The sequence below is a fragment of the Trachemys scripta genome, chromosome 6, assembly GCF_013100865.1.
Source record: "Trachemys scripta elegans isolate TJP31775 chromosome 6, CAS_Tse_1.0, whole genome shotgun sequence".
NCBI lineage: Eukaryota > Metazoa > Chordata > Testudines > Emydidae > Trachemys > Trachemys scripta.
Window position 1 is genome coordinate 95,399,372 of NC_048303.1, and position 19,290 is coordinate 95,418,661.

Below are 19,290 nucleotides of genomic sequence, written 5' to 3' on the forward strand. Positions count from 1 at the left end.
TAGAAGATGCTCTCCACCGCCTTCCTCTTCAGTGTCAGTGAGCTCATCCAGTTCAGCTGCTTCTTCCAAGCAGGCATTTAGTTGCTCCTTGGGTATTCACAAAATGCATGGTGCTGGAGTTCATTTTAGAAAATTAGGTATCTGTTAGCGTCTGTAGCTTTCCTGGCTTGAGTACCAGTTGTCAACATTTGTAAAGCAGCAACTTGGTCTTCAGTCCACACCTTTACTTCTCATTATGCTGTTGTCCATTTTCAAGAGATTTAAGTGACTAGGCATATTTGATATTTTTTTCCCAGACTGATCTGAAATAATCAGTTTAATTCACTGACTACGGTTAATCCCTCTTTTTAACAAATCATTCAGTTGTAAATGTAAAACATGTTTCAATAAGAGAAGTTTATTATCCAAAATAGTTAAGGTTATGTTTAATAAAAATAAAATTTGTTTAAAATTCTGTTTAAATTGCAGTTACCATCCTAAAACAACTTGACACAAATCATGAGCAAAGTTAATTTTCTAATAAATAAGCAATTTATAATTCACCATTTTCTAACATGCTAAAAATGTGCAATTAAGAATCTGACAATATTAAGCTGCATAATTGCTTATTATAAACATTTATAATTAAAACTAAGGTTTAGTAATGGTTATTTTTAGTAAAAGTCATAGACAGGTCAAGGACAATAAATAAAAATTCACAGCCAGTTACCTGTCCATGACTTTTACTATAAATACTCCTGACTAAACCTTAGCTGATCCTAGAGTGCTGCTGCTCGGGTGGTTCCCAGGGCCAGGTGCCCGCAGCCACTCCAGCAGCGGCCGGTGTGGCTGGCCCTGGGGTCGCCCGAGCGGCTGGCTCGGGCCCGCTCCAGCAGCGGCTGATGCAGCTGGTCCCGGATCTGCCCGAGCAGCTGGTCCTGGGGTCAGCCACATTGGCCGCTGCAGCTGCAGAAATCATGGAATCCATGACTGGTTTGCAGCCTTAGTTATAGTGAACCATCCTAGGTAGCGAAAAGATGTACCAAATCTAGAATAAAGGGTCTGTTTAGTTGTAAATCAGTGTGTTTTAGCAGTTATAGCAATCAATGAGAGTGCACCTTTCTTTAGGAAAAAAACTGAATTACAAATGGAAAAGTTGATTAATTTTAATTATTTAATTCAAGGTTTTCCACTTTAAATCCAGATTTAATTTGTCTGGATTGAAATCAGTCCACTCTTTGGGGAAAAAACTACGAAACTAGGTACAAACTATGTTTAAAAATGTTATTTAGGTAGCAAAGTCAAGCACTTGTAAATTAAGAGATGCTAGCTTTCCAGTTGCCTTAATTTTGCCTCCGTGTATATGAACCTTAATTTTGCCTTAGTGTGATTGTTGTTTCGCCGAACCTTAATTTTGCCTTAATTTTGAAATATGATGACAATAGTCTTCAAAAACACAATCAAGTACTTTTTTTTTTTTTTTTGGCAGAGCAACTACCTTATTCAGTCATAGTTTGGATGGCCAGTGAACCAGAATTGAAGTTGTATGAGCAAGCCTAAATGTGGCCTATTCTGGCTTTGTAGTGCTTGACTTTATATCCTAAATAACTTACATTACAATTAACATTTTATATGTTGTATAATAAATATATTAAATTGTCATGAATATTTTTTGTAGCTGTGTTTGAGAGAAGAATGTCTGTCTTATGTGGAAATCTTATAATAGAGGCTGTTGGTGACTTGAGAGAGATTAATTTCCTTCCACTCTATCCCTCACTTCAGTGGGTTGCCTTTATGAAAACGGAGAGATATTTAATATCAGGCCTACAGTGTGCTTCAAAAAACTGTAGCAAGTATACAAATACTCCTCGGGTTACACAAGACCCGACTTACACAAATTCACACTTACGGAAAAAGTTCCATAAGCCAAAAATAGGATTTTCGAGTTGCGGAAATTTTTGCGTAATGTACGGGTATACGTTTCCAACTTACACAAAATTCGAGTTACGCAAGGCTTTCCGGAACGGAACAATTGCATAAGTCGGGGGGCGTCTGTATAAGCCAATAATAAATGTCACTTTTGTCATGAAGTCATTCTTGTTGTTTTGGGGCATTGGAGCATGACTTGTATTTATATCTTTTACTTGTTGTCTAACTCGTATAGAATTTAACTGTGAACTGTTTTTTAATTACAGGTAACTAAAGCTGGATTAAAGATTTACAGACCAGGGGTTAAGCAAGATGATGAAAATTCTGGTGGTTGGTTCAGCTGGATATGGGGTTGGTCAGGAGAAAAAAACGATGAGAAGAAACAAGAAATAAAGGGTGCAAGTATGTCCATTTTATTTTAGTAGTGGAATTAATTTTCTCTGTCCATAAATGGGACTTGATGGAAAAACTGGTCTGAACCAAAGAGTCTTCAGTTTTTTGTAATGTTGTTCCCATTAGATGCCTGAAAATCTTTGTCAAGTATCAGGGGGTAGCTGTGTTAGTCTGTATCCACAGAAACAACAAGGAGTCCGGTGGCACCTTAAAGACTAATAGATTTATATGGGCATAAACTTTCGTGGGTAAAAATGCATCTAAAGAAGTGAGTTTTTTTTTACCCACAAAAGCTTATTCCAAATAAATCTGTTATTCTTTAAGATGCCACCAGACTCCTTGTTGTATTTCTGAAAATCTTTGTTGTTAGGCTTTCTTCTACCATTATTGTCAAGGATATTATTGCACATTGAGAAGCCTCTAGATTTCTAATTGTGCTTTTATAAATCTTTCCTTTTTTTTTTCTTTGGGATTTTTCTCCCCTCTTCCATTCTTGGAATTTCCATCAGCCTGCTGTACTAAGAATGGGGAATTGGAGAGATGACTCAGATAGAAAACATCAGTTACTGCAAAGTAACTTATTTTATTTTTGTTCACCCTAATTTCCTTCATAATCTGGTCATTTTATATATTTTATTACAGTGCAGCTCACTTAAATGGTTATCTGGTAGATGACCTGCAAAGTCTTTGGGAAGGGGGAAGCTAAGCCAAAAAACTTTCTTCTTTGAGTGATGTCCCCATGGGTGCTCCACTGTAGGTACAGCTGCGCTTTTGCATCTGGAGTTGGAGATCTTCAATAGCAGTGCCCGTCGGACTGCACATGCACAACTCCCCTCCCCCTCGCTGTGCGTGGATAGTATAAATAGCACTGTGCGGTCTGACCGCCCTTAGTTCCTTCTCTACCACCTACAGTTTGGAATAGAACAGTTACCAGAGCCCTCTTCGTTATGTAGATAGTCTCTTATCTGTTTTTCCCTCTCATAATTTGTTAGCTCCTTCATTTTCTTTTCTTTTCTTTCCTTTCATCCTTAAAAAAAATAATTTGTTTTTGTTTTTGTTTTCCCTAATTCCCATCAGGAAAGCCACTCCCTCACCCTTATGCCTTGCTCTTCCGGGTTTAAGTGGTGAGTGTCATGCGGGGCTGCCTTCTTTATAATGGACAGCCACACACAGTGTATCCATTGCCTGGGAGAGGGACATGTTTCCCAGAAGTGTTCCCACTGTCTGGGCTTAAAGCCAAGAGCAAGGAAAGACAGGGACCTTAAACTCAAACTATTCCTCATGGAAAAGTCGCTGTGAGCAGCGTCGGACCCTGGTTCTTACTCCTTACCGGAGAGACCCTCACGCTCAGCAAGGTCATCTGCCAACCCTCACTCCCCTTGCCCAAGTAAGGGAAGATCATTCTCTGACCGGGCTGACATTAAGAGAGCAGTCCCATCCTCAGCTCCTTCAGTGCGACTGCAGGAATGCCATCCCCTGCTAGATCTATGGTGCTAATGGCCTCTGACAAGAGGCACTAAGCTGCTCCTAGACTGATTACTTCAGCCCCTGAGAGTCCCCAGGCGAAACAGCAGCTATTGGCGCCGCCTCCTGTTGTGAACGACCGAAGCAAGCCCTTTAGCTCCTCGGTGGCTCCGGGTCCATTTCTGGCACTGAGGCACTGTCCGCACCGGCACTGGCAAAACAGCCAGCTCCAGGGAAGCCCTCCACCCCAACGCTGCGCACGGCACCAAAGCTCTCGGCTCCAAGAACGACTCCGGCAGGGTTGCAAACTCCTACTAAAGCTATGGCTCCGAAAAGCTGTCTGGCGCCATCTGCTGACTCTTTTCCATATCACACCTTGCCACCATGCTCAACGTGGGCACTGAGGAGAGATCACCCACAGGAATTCACACAGTTGTCAGACCTCACTATATCTGACACTCTGGATTCTCCATTCCTCAGACAGGTGGTGTTTCAAGTCTCACCCACTTCTCAATCAACACACTCTTCGAGCTCTCCCACAGGGACAGCACCTCCTTTCCTTAGTGATGTCGAGGAGGACAAGGGTGTATATTAAGACTCTCTTGCCCCATCAGCATCAGGGCAATTGACATCAACTTACCAGCCTTTCCCTGCCGAAGTTCAGGGCACCTAGCCTTTTCAGGGGCCCCTATGGATGCAACCATATGTTCCCTTCCCCCTAATTGGCCATATTGGGACCCCTGGATCATATATAGGGCACAATTCAGAAATCCCCCACCGCTGTAAACACAACGGCCTCCATCCATCCCCTCCTCAACAATCTCTTGACCTCCAGAACCACAGCCTTCACAAATACCACCACTGGAGGAGGTACTGGAAGGAGAGCAGGATGAGAAGGTATCTCCGGTCCTCCCATTCTTCTTTGAGTGCTTGCTCATGTCCATTCCATTGTAGGTGTGTGTGCTCGCCATATGCACCAGTGTCGGAAGTTTTTCCCACAGTGGTATCCGTAGGGGACCGGCTCTGGAGCCCTCTGGATTGACATGCATATGCTCCGGTGTAGGAGGCGCCACCGGCTTACGCCTCCTTCAGTACCTTCTTACTGCCAGTGACAGTGCTGGAATGTCTCCTTGTTTCACAATCTTTCCTGTCTCTACTGTGTCTAGTGGTGAATTTGTTGTATATAGTTGTTTAAAGTTGTATAGTTAATAGTTCCCTTAGTGTTAAGTTAGAAATAGTTAGTCCCTTACAGGACTCAACCTAGGTATGGGGCATGACCTGGTCCCCGGGCTTCAAACCTTGTGATTGTTGCAAAAAACCCACGCCAGTCAATGATCCCCATAGAAGCTGCTTGAAGTGTTTCAGGGAAACCCACGTGAGCAACAAGTGTTGCATTTGAAAGAGTTTCAGACTGCGGACAAAGAGGAGCGGGACGTTCGTCTCCAAGCGCTTCTTGTGGAGTTGGCCCTCGCACCAGCTTTGGAGCCGATGAGGTCAGACTGCGTCAAGCACTGTGGCCTCAGTATGGAGTACACCACTGGCAATGATCAGCGCTGATCCCCATCCACTTCAAGATCCACCCCCCACCCCCTCCCCCCGTCCATGCTGGAGGCCTTTCATGCTGCTAAGGACATACTGTTCCTTCCAGTGCCATCCATGCTGGCTGGTGAGGTGCCCTGTTCGAGGGGTAAACCTGCCGTGTCATCGTTCCAGTGGTGTCTATCAGTGTGGCAATGCTCCTCGCTGCAGGGGGTGCCCCGTCAGTGCTTGCCTGAACAGCGCCACCAGCCCCTGGATGTGGGTCAGCTTACCATCCAGAGTTCCCAGCGTCGGTCCCTGAACTCTAGGCAGCGTTCCTTGGGCTCTAGGCTTTGATCCAGTGCCTGGCGCAGACCTGCAGAGGCACAGCACTAGTCCCCAGAGCCCCGGTGCCAGGAGCGCCTAAGCTGTTCTCTCAGCTCACATCATCGGTACGGTTCACTGTGGGCACATCACCAGTCTCCGACATGTTGGTCTCCTCGCTCTCTTCCCGATCTATGGAGTGGCACCGCTCTCTAAGCATGAGGCGTTGCTTGCCGGGGTTCCATCGCCAATCCACTGAATGTTGCTGCTGGTCACCGGGCTTGCGGCACCGAGAGCCATCGCCCCCATACAGGTCCTCAGTGGAGGTCCACAGCCAGAGTCCATGGGATCAGGGTAGACAAACGGTCTTGATACCGTCCTGGTCCCCCAGAAAAGTTTTTTTTCTCTCTCTCTCTCCCCCTGCCCTCAGGCTCAGACAGCGGGGGGAGAAAGAGGCCCACGGGCCAAGGCCACCTACCCAGGGGCATTGGCATTCCTCTCTGGGCTACAAGTGGCAACATGGCCCCAGGGTCAGTGGCTGGCCCCCTGGCAACTATGGAACCCCTGAGGATTTCCTCACCCATTGCAGGGGCATAGGCCGGTCTCAGAGACGTCTGAAAGACTGTCAGTTTCCCGCCCACCCCCAACTCAGACACGGAGTCAGAGCAGGCTTCCCAGGGCCAGCCAGCCTTGGCCAAGGCTCCCTTAGCAGATGCAGCGGAGCTCGCATTGCGTATAAACCTGCCTCCTCCTCATCTTCGCTCGATGAGGTGATAGCACGGCCATCTCACACAGTTCCCCAGGATGATGCAAGGGCCCATCAGGAGCTTTTGAAGAGGGACGCTTCAAACCTGGGTCTGGAAGTTGAACTGACGGAGCCCTCAGACTCCCCGTTCGATGTGCTAAGTGCAGCAGCCCCCTCAAAGGTGGCATTTCCATTGCGCGAGGGAGTGGTGAAAATGACTAAGGCCCTATGGCAGACACCCTCCTCCCTGCGCCCCATCTCCAAGTGGACGGAAAGAAAACACTTCATCCACGTAAAGGGGTATGAGTATCTTTATACCCACCCTACCCTAAGCTCACTTGTTATGTCGGCAGCCAATGAGCATGATAGCCTGAGCCAACTGGGATTGATGCCTAAGAACAAGGAGGCAAAGAGGCTCAATCTCTTTGGTAGAAAAATTTATTCTATGTCTAGCCTCTAACTGAGAGCGGCCAATCATCAGGCCTTACTTGGTCGTTATGATTTTAATATCCGGCAGTCCATGTCCAAGTTCATGGATTTGCTGCCAGAGGCGTCCAGGAAGGAATTCCTGGCTATCCTCGATGAGGGTAGCCCTCCAAGTGGCCTCAGATGCGGCAGACTCTGCGGCCCAGACCATGACTTCGGGCATTTCTACGAGGCAGCTGTCCAGGTTGCAGTCGTCAGCCCTATTGATGAAGGTTCAACAATCCATCCAGGACCTCCCCGTTTGATGGCCTGGAACTGTTTTCAGAGCAAAAAGTAAATTACATGGCATGAAAGATTCTAGGGCTACCTTGCATTTCCTAGGCCTATACACGTTGGGGCTAGCGAGGAAGCGGTTTAAACCGCAACAGCCTTGGTCAGAGCCCTTCTGCAAAAAGGGCAAGGGCTATAAGTGCCGGCAAGGCCATCAACTGGCACCCTTAGTTCACTCGAGCTCCACTCATAATCAACGGGTAACAAGCGGGCATTCTGAGGGTGCTCTCGAGAGTGACCTTCCAGCCTGTTCCTGCTCACCTGTTATTTTCCAACCGTTTGTCCTCCTTTCTCCCTGCCTGGGTCTCTCTAACATCAGACCAGTGGGTCCCCAGCACAGTAGCAGGGGGATATACCCTCCAGTTTATTTCTACTCCCCCCCACCCATCCCTCTTCAGGGACCCTTCTCATGAACATCTGCTCGCTCAGGAATGCAGAGCCTTTCATATATTGATATTTCATGGACACAGACAGTTCCTATATTTCATAGTTTGGACTGCCCACTGCCAATTCACAGTGCTGCCTTTTGGCCTAGCAATGGTGCCAAGGGTGTTTACGAAATGCAGGTTGGTGGTAGCGGCCTACCTCAGATGTTGGGGTACCCAGATTTACCTGTACCTCGACGACTAGCTCATCACGGGCTGCTCCAGGGTCCAGGTCCAGTGCAGCATAGAGATGTTGCAAGCCACTTATCAAGCTCTGGGCCTGTTGATAAACAACAAAAATCAGTGTTGATCCCGGTCCAATGGATAGAGTTTATCGGAGTGGTACTTGACTCTATGCTAGCCAGAGCTTTCCTGCCAGAGGCCAGGTTCAGGGCAATGTCAGATCTGATTGCCAGTGTCACTGCCCATCCACTCATCACGGCCCGGGTCTGTCTCAGACTAGTGGGGCACATGGCAGCATGCACATACGTTGTCTGACATGCTAGACCCAGGCTGCGTCCCCTCCAGATGTGGCTAGTGTCGGTCTACTCCCGGCCAGACATCACCTACACAAGGTCATCACGATCCCTTTGCAGGTACTTACGTCTCTGCAGTTGTGGTCCAACTTGATTCTGGTGTTGGAAGGTGTGCCGTTCACGAGCCCGTGACCCATGGTCTCCCTGATTTTGGGTGCATCTGACCTCAGTTGGGGAGCGCATCTTGCTACACTGTGGACTCAAGGGCTATCATCTTGAAATGAGCTCGCATTGCGTATAAACGTCAGGGAGCTCAGAGCCATCCTTCTGGCTTGTGGTGTTTTCCTTCCCCAACTGTCTGACCAGGTGGTGCAAGTGTTGACGGACAACATGGCCTCTATGTTCTATGTCAACAGGCAGAGGGGAGCTTGATTGTCAGCGCTGTACCAGAAGGTCCTCTGTCTGTGGGACTTCTGCATCCAGCATGTAATCCACCTGGAAGCCTCGCACCTCCCCGGCATCCAGAACAAGCTGGCGAATCATCTCAGAAGGTCCTTCTTCTCTCACCACGAGTGGTCCCTTCAGTCGGAAGTTCTCAGAATGCTCTTCCAGAAGTGGGGAGCCCCCCGAGTGGACCTGTTCTCCACCAGGCAGAACAGAAAGTGTCATAAGTTTTGTTCTCTCCAAGGCCTCAGCAGAGGCTCACTATCCGATGCCTTTCTCCTGTCTTGGTCAGGGGACCTGATGTATGCCTTCCCGCCAGTTCCGCTCATCAGCAAAGCCCTCTAAAAAATCAAGAGGGGACAAGGCATGGGTCATTATGATCATCCCAGCATGGTCTTGCCAACATTGGTTAGGCATGCTTATGGATCTGGCTGTTGCAGCCACGTGGCCACTTCCCAGCCACCTGGACCTACTCTCACAGGATTACGGTCGACTCCTGCACCCGAGCCTCGCATTTCTCCACCTCACAGCCTGGATGCTGCGTGGCTGAATCTAGAGGAACAATCCTGCTCTAGTCAGGTACAGCAGGTTCTCTTGGAGAGCAGAAAGTCTTCCACCAGAGCAACTTATCTGGCAAAGTGGAAGCGTTTCTCTGCTGGGCGTAGGAGCGGAATATCTCCCTGACCCAGTCGTCTCTGCAGTCCGTCCTGGATTACTTGCTTCACGTAAAGCACCAGGGTCTCGCCTTCTCTTCAACCAACGTGCGCCTGGCAGCCATATTGGCCTTCCGTCCTCGCAGCCAGGGTAGATCGGTGTTCTCGCATGAGATGTCGATCAGGTTCCTGAAAGCCTTGAAAGACTCTTTCCACTGGTCCGGGACCCGGTTCCCTAATGGGACCTCAACCTGGTCTTCTCCAGGCTCATGGGTCCGCCCTTTGAGTGTATGGCTTCTTGTTCCCTTTCCCACTTGTTGTGGAAGGTTGCATTTCTTGTAGCTATTACCCCAGGAAGATGTGTCTCCGAAATCAAAGCCCTCATTTCGGAGCCCCCCCATACACGGTATTTTACAAGGAGAGGGTCCAACTGCAGCCCCATCTGGACTTTCTGCCAAAGGTGGTGTGGCACTTCCACGGCAACCAGGATATCTTCCTCCCAGTATTTTGGCTAAAGCTTCACACGACCAATGAGGAGAGGCAGCTGCGCACCAAGCCCTTCCGCAGATCGACCCAGCTCTTTATTGCGATAGCTGACAGGATGAAGGGCCTTCTGGTGTCCTTTCAGAGGACTAGAGTTTAAGTAGAATTTTTCCATCAAATAGAGATCTAGTCCCTATGTTGGTATTTGAATCTAGTTTTCTCAGGATTAAGGGTCCACCATTGGAGCCCATGGCCACTTGCTCTCTCATTCATCTCATTATTGAGGTGGCTTTACTGATGGCAATAACAGTTGTCAGGAGAGGGTGAATTATACAATCATAGATGGCAGAACCACCTCATACAATCTTTCATAAGGATAAAGTTTCAATGAACCCAACCCTAAATTACTTCCATAGGTGATTTCAGAATTTCACTTAGGGCATGTCTTCACTACCCGCTGGATCAGCGGGTAGTGATCGATCTATCGGGGATCGATTTTATCGTGTCTAGTGTAGACGCAATAAAATTGATCCCCGATCGCTCTGCCGTCGACTCTGGAACTCCACCGCAGCGAGAGGTGGAAGCGGAGTTGACAGGGGAGCAGCAGCGGTCGACTTGCCGCTGTCCTCACAGCCAGTTAAGTCGACCTAAAATACGCAACTTCAGCTACGCAAATAGTATAGCTGAAGTTGCGTATCTTAGGTCGACCCTCCCCCGCCCCCACCGTAGTGTAGACCTAGCCTTAGTTATTAACTTGTGAGTGTTGTTTTGCCAAACCACATGCAAGTTAAGGAGAAAACTACATACTTTTGATTAGTGTTTCTCAAGGAGCAGTCTGTGAACCAGCACTGTTCCCTGTGATCTCCCTGACACAGTTTAGAAAGGCAGTAAGCTGCTCCCTGGTATGAAAAACCTTGAGAAACACGGCCTTAGAGGTACACAAAGCTCTTTAATTCTGTCTTGAGAGAACTAGGCACTTCAGAATATCTATTGTTTATAAAAAGAGAGTCAATGATTATGCGGTCTTAGCACATAGGAATTCCAGTTTGATCTCCTTGTGTATCAGACTTTATCAGCTGAATGAAAAGACTCCATCTGATGAAATAATGGATAATTTCACAAGAACTCAGTCCATTTTGGTGGACTTTCTCAGGAACGTATCTATTCAGACCATTTATAAAGCAACATCCATCCATGTGTTCACTCAGCACTATGTGATGGTACAAACTTCCAGAGATGATGCCAAGATGGGCAGAAGTGTGCTATGATTGCTATTCATTTAGACACCTGGTACCCACCCTTTCCAAGGTCACTGCTTGGAGGTTGCCAGCAGTGGAATATATATACGGACAATCACTCGAAGAAAAAACCTGTTACTCACCTGTACAGGAACTGGTGTTCTTTGAGATGTGTTGTCCGTATACGTGTTCCACGATCCACCATGCACCCCTGTTGCTCAGAATCTTAAACATTGGGTTCTGTTGAAGAAGGCTAAGAAATGAGTGAAGTTGGGGAGCTCCCTGACTTCATGTCCTGGATGTGAATGTCACATGTGTTACACCAACGTACTGCTAGCTAGAAAAGTCTCAAGCTCAAGTGTACTGGGTGCCCGCTCACAAATAATGGAATGTGTATTTGGACAATAAATCTTAAGAACACCTGTTGTTATAGTTATAATAACTATTTTTAATACAGTGTGTTAATACTTTGGGTGAAGTATCTGCACACTGTCTGCTTATAATTTCTCTGCCAGGTATGCAAAGATTTTCCCAGATATCCTCTGGCCAATCCTGTTACCCAGACATTCCTGTTCCCTCTCTTGAAGCCTTGTTTCCTGTCCTACCACACACTCTGGTCCATGAACTTAGTAAGTCATTGACTTCCCAGTCAGCTGCACTCTCAGGCTTCATTTTCTAGCCAGCCTCTCAGTCCCTGGTTCCCTCCAGGCACTCTCCCTCCGCTTAGGCCTTCAGAGAGGGAGCTGTTCTGTTGCAACTTAAGTTCTGACAGATACCAATGATGCTGCATATCAGAGCTCAGAATTCTTCTCTCCCAGTCAACTTTATCCCAGTTCTATCCCCCCCAGTTCTTGGCAATTCTGGGATGCAGTTAAATACTCAAGCACTTAAAACTGTAATACTAATTGCTTAGTAATGAAACTTTGCTTGTTGGGTCACTTTAAAACTTGCTAGACAAGTAACTTGTGGAGATCTTATTAATAACTATAACAATTCATTAAAAACATTTGTGAAAACTTCCAGATGTTCAAGTATATAAAGATCCATTACACATGTGAAATATTGACTTCTTAAATATTTTCTGTAGTGAGAAGGCAGTGGCTGAAGAATTTTGAATCTGTTGTAAAATCTAAACCAGCTATTTTTGGATTCAATACCACATGAAAGTTTAGTTTCTAGCTTCTAAATTCTTCTCCTAACAAGTTTTAGTCAAACATTTTCAGACAGGTCGTTTTATCCAATCCAGTATTGAGCAGTGGCATTAGAAAATGATTTTCAAATCTCAATGTGAAACCTTAACTATGAAGCCACTATGCTGCCTCCATGATTAACTCTTCCATTTTTATAGTCATCAGTACTTTCTTTGACTTGAGGGAGGTTGTCTTCACAATGTCTTACAATAGGTTCTGCACAATAGACAGGTGTTGTCACTATTCTTTTTTTTCCCCGCCTTATGAGGATAGGTTGGAACTAGTTCTGAGTCCACAAACCTACTTTATACTTTAAATCCTGATTCTGCAAATGTGCGTTGATTAGCACTTCATTTATCTGGGACTACTTGCAAGAGCAAGTTCTAAAAAGGCTTGCAGAATCTGACTCCTAGAGAGAGTATTCTTGAGAAATACAGAATAATCTTTCACCCACAATAACAGAGCACCCTACCTGGATTGCCTCCTGATTCACTAAGGACTACAAATCCCAAGAAGGGGAATAGAGTTCTGTGTGGTGTTACAAAACATTTTGTTACACATTTTCATGACCATAAGTATTTAAAAAACAGCCTATTTTTTTGTGAATCACTTCGTTTTCAAGCTCAATAACTAAGTAATCTCCTGTATGTGGGGGTGTCCAATTAACTTTTGTTAATTGGAGAGACATGCATATAGCTCTGCATGTCAGGGGTAGAATAGACCTTAGTGACTAGTTCAGAAGAAACCATAAAAGTCTTTGTCAAAGGTTGTGACTTCTGGCAATCTCTTGCATAAAAGTATTTTGTAGTTGGAGGTACACTGGAACCCCGCTATAACGTGTCTCGTGATAACGTGAATTCGTTTATAACACGGGGCGAGTCTGACCCCGGCGGCTGCAGCAGGCACGGGGCTAGTCTGGCAGGCACGGGGCGTTTGGGATCCATGCCCCAGCGGCTGCAGCAGGAGCGACTCTCCCTGCAGCCCCAGCCCGCCCCTGGGGTTCTCACCTCTGTCCCTGGCAGGGCCGGCTCCAGCGGACCTTCCCTCCACGGACCAATGTAGGGGGCTGCAGCGCGGAGGAGGGAAGCGCCCTGCTGGGAGTGGGCTGCAGAGTGGCGCGGAGCCCTCCTGGTAGTCGGCGCAGTAGGCCGGCAGCGGTAGTCTTCGGGGACCCCGCTCCCCTGGCCAGAGCGCGGCAAGCCCCGCGGCCCCCCCTCCCCCAGCCGGCAATCCCAAGTGCTGGCCCTGGCAGCAGGAGGGGCCGAGTGGCCAGTGCCCCAGCTGAAGGAAGCCCTGGCCGCCCCCCTTCTCTCTCTCCCCCCCCGCCCCCGGCTCCGCTAGCCAGGGCGCGGAAGCTGAACACAAGTACAGTGGAACCCCGCTATAACGCGACCCCGCGTTTACCGTGATTGAATTTTTTGGACCCCAATGATTGCGTTATAGCGGGGTTCCACTGTATATAATGTACAAAGACAACTGCATTTTTTTTTTTTAGGAAATGCATACTGCAAATATGATGAATGTTTTTATAATGTGGCAGGTCTTGAAGAATTGATGACACTGGAAGAAAAGGCTAAACTCTATGCAGCAATTGGGTATAGTGAAACAGCTGTTGATCCAACGTTGCCAAAAACAGTAAGTAAGATTTGGCTATCTTATTTGATCAGCAAACATTTTAATATATACCATATATAAATATAATTAGCAGTTTTGCACTGAAAAACAATACACACAATCTGGAATCATTTATACATTTCTTTGATCTCTTAAATGTCTGTTTTCATTTCTCCTCCCTCTTCTCTTATTTGTTTGAACTATTGTGTGGATTTTTTGTTAACTTACTTTCTGCTGCGATTTGCTCAAAAAGTTTATTCTTTAACTGGATATTATCAAGTGACATTGGGATCTTGAGGATGATGATATTTTGAGGAATTCAAATCTTATTCTCAGGTTTTTCTTGGAGCTCATCTTCAGAAAGTTTTAATGTATTTTTAAAGTGTCAAGCTAGAATAAAATCACAGTATTTGCGTATTTAAACAATGAAATACTTTACTTATTCCTTTGAAAAAAGAGCTTGCATATTTGTGTTCATTAAAATTTAGAAATTATTCAAAATAGGGTATATTAATAACAGCCAGTGTTCATGCTTTTTAGTAGTTTGTGAAGTTTTAATTTTTTTTTTTGGAAGGCCTTTGTGTATTCCCACTTGTGAAATATGGTGCCCCTGGTGACAATCTGTGGAACTGCCTTGAAAAAGCAGTGTCTGTTGGATGATACATGAGAGATCTTGTGTGAGCGTTGATGTCATTCCTCTACTTTACATAAGGGCATACCCCCCCATCCCCTAGCTCATATTCTTTTCCCACCACTGCAGAGAGCACCCACAACTTGACACTTTGTCCTTAGGCTAGGTTTTTGCATAGTCTCTCTTATTTGCTAGTAGTGAGTTTGTATAGAATAGGATAATTTTACAAACTTAACTTGCCTTTGTTCCCTAATAGGCACTATCTTGGGCACCCTAAAGGAGTCCTGACCTAAGACTTGTGACTCTGACTCATGCCCTTCCTGACTTCTGAAAGAAAGTCATGAAGAGCTGAAGTCACTTCTGAACAAAATAGCCAATGCCTCATTCATAGAAGGAATCTTTTCTTCCTTCAAATATGCAATAGTCTGCCCAACACTGAAACAACCTTCCTTGGATACTTCAGTTCTAGCAACCATCATTCACTGTTCTAGCAACCTACCCATTCCTGAGCAAGCTCATACAGAAACTATCAAAAGGCCAACTACAAGCTCATCTAATAGAAGCTAACATTCTTGAACTGGCACAATCTGGATTCAGGCCCCTTCAGAATGGAAACTGCTTTAGTGACACTGATGGATGATTTTTGCTGTCAGTGAATAGAGGATATACATCCTTTCTCATCCTCCTGGATGTCTCTGCAGCATTCAACACTGCGGAGGTCCACGAGTAAGGCCCTGAGAAAATCAATTTTTTTTAAATTCATGGCTGTATCATGGGTAATGTGCAGAATGTGCATGGTCAGCAAATGTCTTCCACCATCTGCTGAACTACTGCAATTTTTCCAACAGCAGGGAGCCAGAAACAGGCATCCATGCATGCTGGTTTCGTGCTTGCTATGGCTCGGAGCATGCGTGCGTGGCAGCATCATAATGTCAGAGCAGCAGTTTGGGTGGGGGACTAGGTGGCTGGTTTTATGCCAGGCCAGTAGCCAGTGCTACAGCCTCTTGGAACACCTGCAATGTGAGCCCTGCTTCTACCTCCCTGCTGTTCATATTCCAAATGGTGGCAGCACTGGCTATTGTGCCTCAAATGAAAACAGACATTGAGTCCCGCTCTGAACTGCAGCTCCCAACATGAGGCACACTAAGCACGAGACCACTGCGTGAGAATGCCCAATTCTGCCTTCCTGCTGTTGGTAAAATCATGGTGTTGAGCTAACTTTGTGATTTTTATGCAGTCCATGAAGTTGAAGATCTAGCCTTAGTTATTCATTTCTTCACCACCTCTTGAATGTACTATAGCAATGCAATATACGTTGGCACGAAACATTCATCACTTAAAGTCCAGTACAAAGTGCTGCACCGCATCTCTTCAGAGCACAGGCTACTGTGAGCCCATCATACCTGTTCTTCTTCGAGTGCTTGTTCACGTCCATTCCACATTAGGCGTACGTGCACTGTGTGCACAGACATTGGAAACTTTTCCCCTTAGCGGCTCCCGTCGGGTCGGCAGGGGAGCCCGCCAGAGTGGCGCCTCCATGCCGGTGCATATATATCCCTGCCGACCTGACCCTCCCCTTCAGTTCCTTCTTACCATCTGTGGCAGCATTGGAACAACTCTTCTCTCGCTTGCTAGTGATCCCTTAGCACAGTTGTAACAGTTATCTGTAGTTAATAGTTATCAGTAGTTAGCACTTCTTAATAGTAGATAGTTAAGCTACCTTTGTTTTAGGTTTCTGGAAGTTGTTTCCAGCACCAGCCCTGAGCTGCAGGATATGCCGCAGGCCGAAGGGTTTAAGGCTTGTGTCACAAGCCTATGCCGATCAGTGATCCCCATGACTCGTGTCTCCGTTGTTTGGGGGAAGCGCACCAGACTGAGCGTTGCAAGATCAGTAAGGCCTTTAAGCCAGGAACTAAGAAAGAGAGAGACTTTCGCCTCAAGCAGTTGCTCATGGAGGCCGCGCTACAACCGGCGGCCTCAGACCAGCCGGCTTTGGTGCCGGCGTCCTCGGTGTGGAGTGCCCCGGCATCAATCCATGATCCAGTACCGGTGGGACACCACAATCATGTGGCACTGAAACAACAGGACAAGCCCAGGCACCGCTCAACCTCTCCAGTACAGTTGAAGGGGCAGCTGAAAGGCAATAGAGGGCGCCACCCAAGGAACCGAGCACTCAAAAGGGCAGTGCAGCCCGAAGACGTGCACCAGCATTGGTGGCTCTGGAACCACAGGGCCCGTCGAGCCCCGGGCTAAGTGGGTCGAGCGCAGAAGAAGGGCTGGAGGACATCCTAGAACAGCCCTCCACACCAGACACCTTTGAGGTGGCAAAAGACCTCATCGAGCTGTCGGCGGCAAGCCCCCGCGCTGGCAAGGAGTAGCCTCTGGCACCATCACCAAGGGTGCCGTCCAGAGGGAAGCCGGCAATGGTGTGCCGCTCGAGGTCACCTCCCCGGCACCGCTCCCAACACTGGTCCTGGTCGAGCTCAGCCTCTGTGGACTTCCAGCTACCTTTGACTCAGTGGCACCGGAACCGAGCCAGCGAACCTCACTGTCTCCCCCGGCGCACTGCTCCCCGGCACCGCCACTAAGCCGGCACCAAGGGAACATAAGGCCGCAATCCCCGGCCCTGGGTAGACGGCAGCAATCCCGGTCCCGAGAGCATCGGTACCGATTCCGGTCCCGGTTGGGGAGAAGCCACTCTCCAGCCCCCAGATGGCATGCCACGGCACCACCTTGGCCTTTGAGATCGGAATCCGAGGTCGACTCAGGCCGCTCCAGCTACGCTCACAGAGCACCGGCTAGCAGGGAGCCCCAGACCGCGTGGCATCCCCAGTGGGGACCGCCGGGACAAAGGCCCAAAGTGTCCAAAAGGGCCTATCATCAGCTGCAAGGGACCTCCTCCAGAGCTTCGAGATCTGGCTGTTCGGTGCACCGGTCTCGGTCCCCACGCAAATACCCCGCCATGCCCAAGAAGGCTACGGTATCCAGGCCACCAGACGCTTCTCCGAACACCAGCAAGCGGAAGTGGCACCGAGGATAGTCTACTTGGCAGGGCTCGGATGTGCCCCCGACATATGATGAAGGGCAGGAAGAACAAATGGAGGAGGCTCAGCAGGCCCTCACCTCCTCATCGTCCCCAGACGAGGCTGTGGCAGGCACAGTGGTGTCGGGGCCTCTCCCGATCGACCACAGGGCACATCAGGAGCTGCTCCGCAGGGTCACCCAAAATTTGGGCCTACAGGCGGAGGAAACGGTGGAGCAGGAGGATCCTATGGTGGACATATTAAGCCCTGAAGGTCCCTCCAGAATTGCGCTCCCACTCATAAAGACCATCCAGTCTAACTACAAGGCTGTCTGGCAAACCCCAGCCTCCAGCGCACCGACAGCAAGGCGGGTGGAGAAGAAGTACTTTGCCCCTTCCAAGGGATACGACTTCCTTTTTTGTCATCCGACCCCCTGTTTGCTGGTCGTCTCAGCCGTGAATGAACGGGAGCGTCATGGCCAGCAAGCCCTGACCCCCAAGGCCCAGATGGCTAAACATTTGGACCTCTTTGGCAGAAAGGTCTACTCTTCTGGGGGCCTCCAATTACGGATTGCGAACCAGCAGGCGATCCTAAACAGGCACAATTTTAATTCCTGGGCAGCAGTTTCCGAATTTAAAGACTCATTGCCCCAGGGCTCTCAGCCTGAGTTCATGGCCCTCATAGAAGAGGGAAAAGCAGTCGCCAAGACCTCTTTACAAGCCTCTCTGGACTCAGCAGACACAGCAGCCAGAAAATTGCCTCAGGTGTGGTGATGAGGCATTCGGCGTGGCTTCGGGCCTTCCACCAGAGGTCCAGAACACCATCCAGGACTTCCTCTTTGAAGGGTCTGGCCTCTTTTCCGACCAGATGGATGCCAGGCTGCATAACCTTAAAGACTCTCGGGCAACCCTCAAGTCGTTAGGCATGCACACCCCGGCGACTCAGAGGAAGCCATTCAAGCTCCAACCATTGCAACAACGACAGTACCAGCCCCGCCCTAGTCAGGAGCCTTACCGCAGGAGGGGCAGAGACAACGGGCGCAGGTGGAATAACATGCCTAGTCAAGGCCAGGGCCAGGGCAAGCCCCAGCCTAGCAGCAAACAGGAGTTTTGAAGGTGCGTTCGAGGACAGCGTACCAACCCAGCTCCCGGATCCTCACCCACATTTCTCGGACCGCTTGTCCTACTTCTACCAGGTGTGGTCCTGTATAACGTCGGACTGTTGGGTCTTACGCACGGTACAAGTGGGTTACACGCTGCAGTTCTCCTCCTTTCCTCCTACCCACCCTCCTTCCCTGTCCCTCTTCAGGGACCCTTCTCACGAGCAACTTCTTATGCAGGAGGTACAGTTGCTCCTAGAGGCGGGGGCGGTGGAGGGAGTCCCTCGGGAACTAAGGGGAAAGGGGTTTTACTCCTGCTACTTTCTCATCCCAAAGGCAAAGGGGGCCTTCGGCCCATTTTAAACCTTCGCGGGCTCAACAAGTTCTTAGTCAAGGTCTGCTTTGTATAGTCTCCCTAGGCACTATTATCCCGTCCCTGGATCCGGGGGATTGGTACACTGCCCTCGATATGAAAAACGCCTACTTTCATATCGCTATTCACCCCGCTCACCGGTGGTTCCTATGATTCGCCATAAACCAGCACCATTACAAGTTCACAGTCCTCCTGTTTGGCCTGGCGGCAGCCCCCCACAACTTCACAAAGTGCATGTCAGTAGTGGCAGCCTTCCTGCAAAAGAGGAGAATACAGGTATACCCATACCTAGACGATTGGCTCCTTGCAGGTCGGTCCGAAGAGGAGGTCTGCTCCCATGTGACGGTGGCCCTAGATGCATTCCGCAAGCTGGGGCTTCTAGTCAACTTGCCCAAGACTTCCCTGACACCAACCCAAAGGCTGGAGTTCATCGGGGCAGTGCTGGACTCGGTGCAGGTGCGAGCGAGCCTTCCGGAGTCCAGGTTCCTCGCCATCCATCCTGGCTCATAGACTCGATGCTAAGATTCCCCACT

General features: G+C 48.3%; 1 protein-coding gene across 5 annotated transcripts in view; it reads left to right on the plus strand.

Annotated features, from left to right (window-relative positions):
- The window catches only part of VPS13A (vacuolar protein sorting 13 homolog A), a 271,263-nt gene that overhangs the window by 48,797 nt on the left and 203,176 nt on the right, over window positions 1-19,290 (plus strand). For all 5 annotated transcript variants that reach the window (XM_034774370.1, XM_034774372.1, XM_034774371.1 and 2 more), the window contains exons 15-16: window positions 2,175-2,310; window positions 13,558-13,652. In XM_034774370.1, coding sequence (XP_034630261.1) covers window positions 2,175-2,310; window positions 13,558-13,652 — 231 coding nt within the window. The remainder of the gene's footprint in view (window positions 1-2,174; window positions 2,311-13,557; window positions 13,653-19,290) is intronic.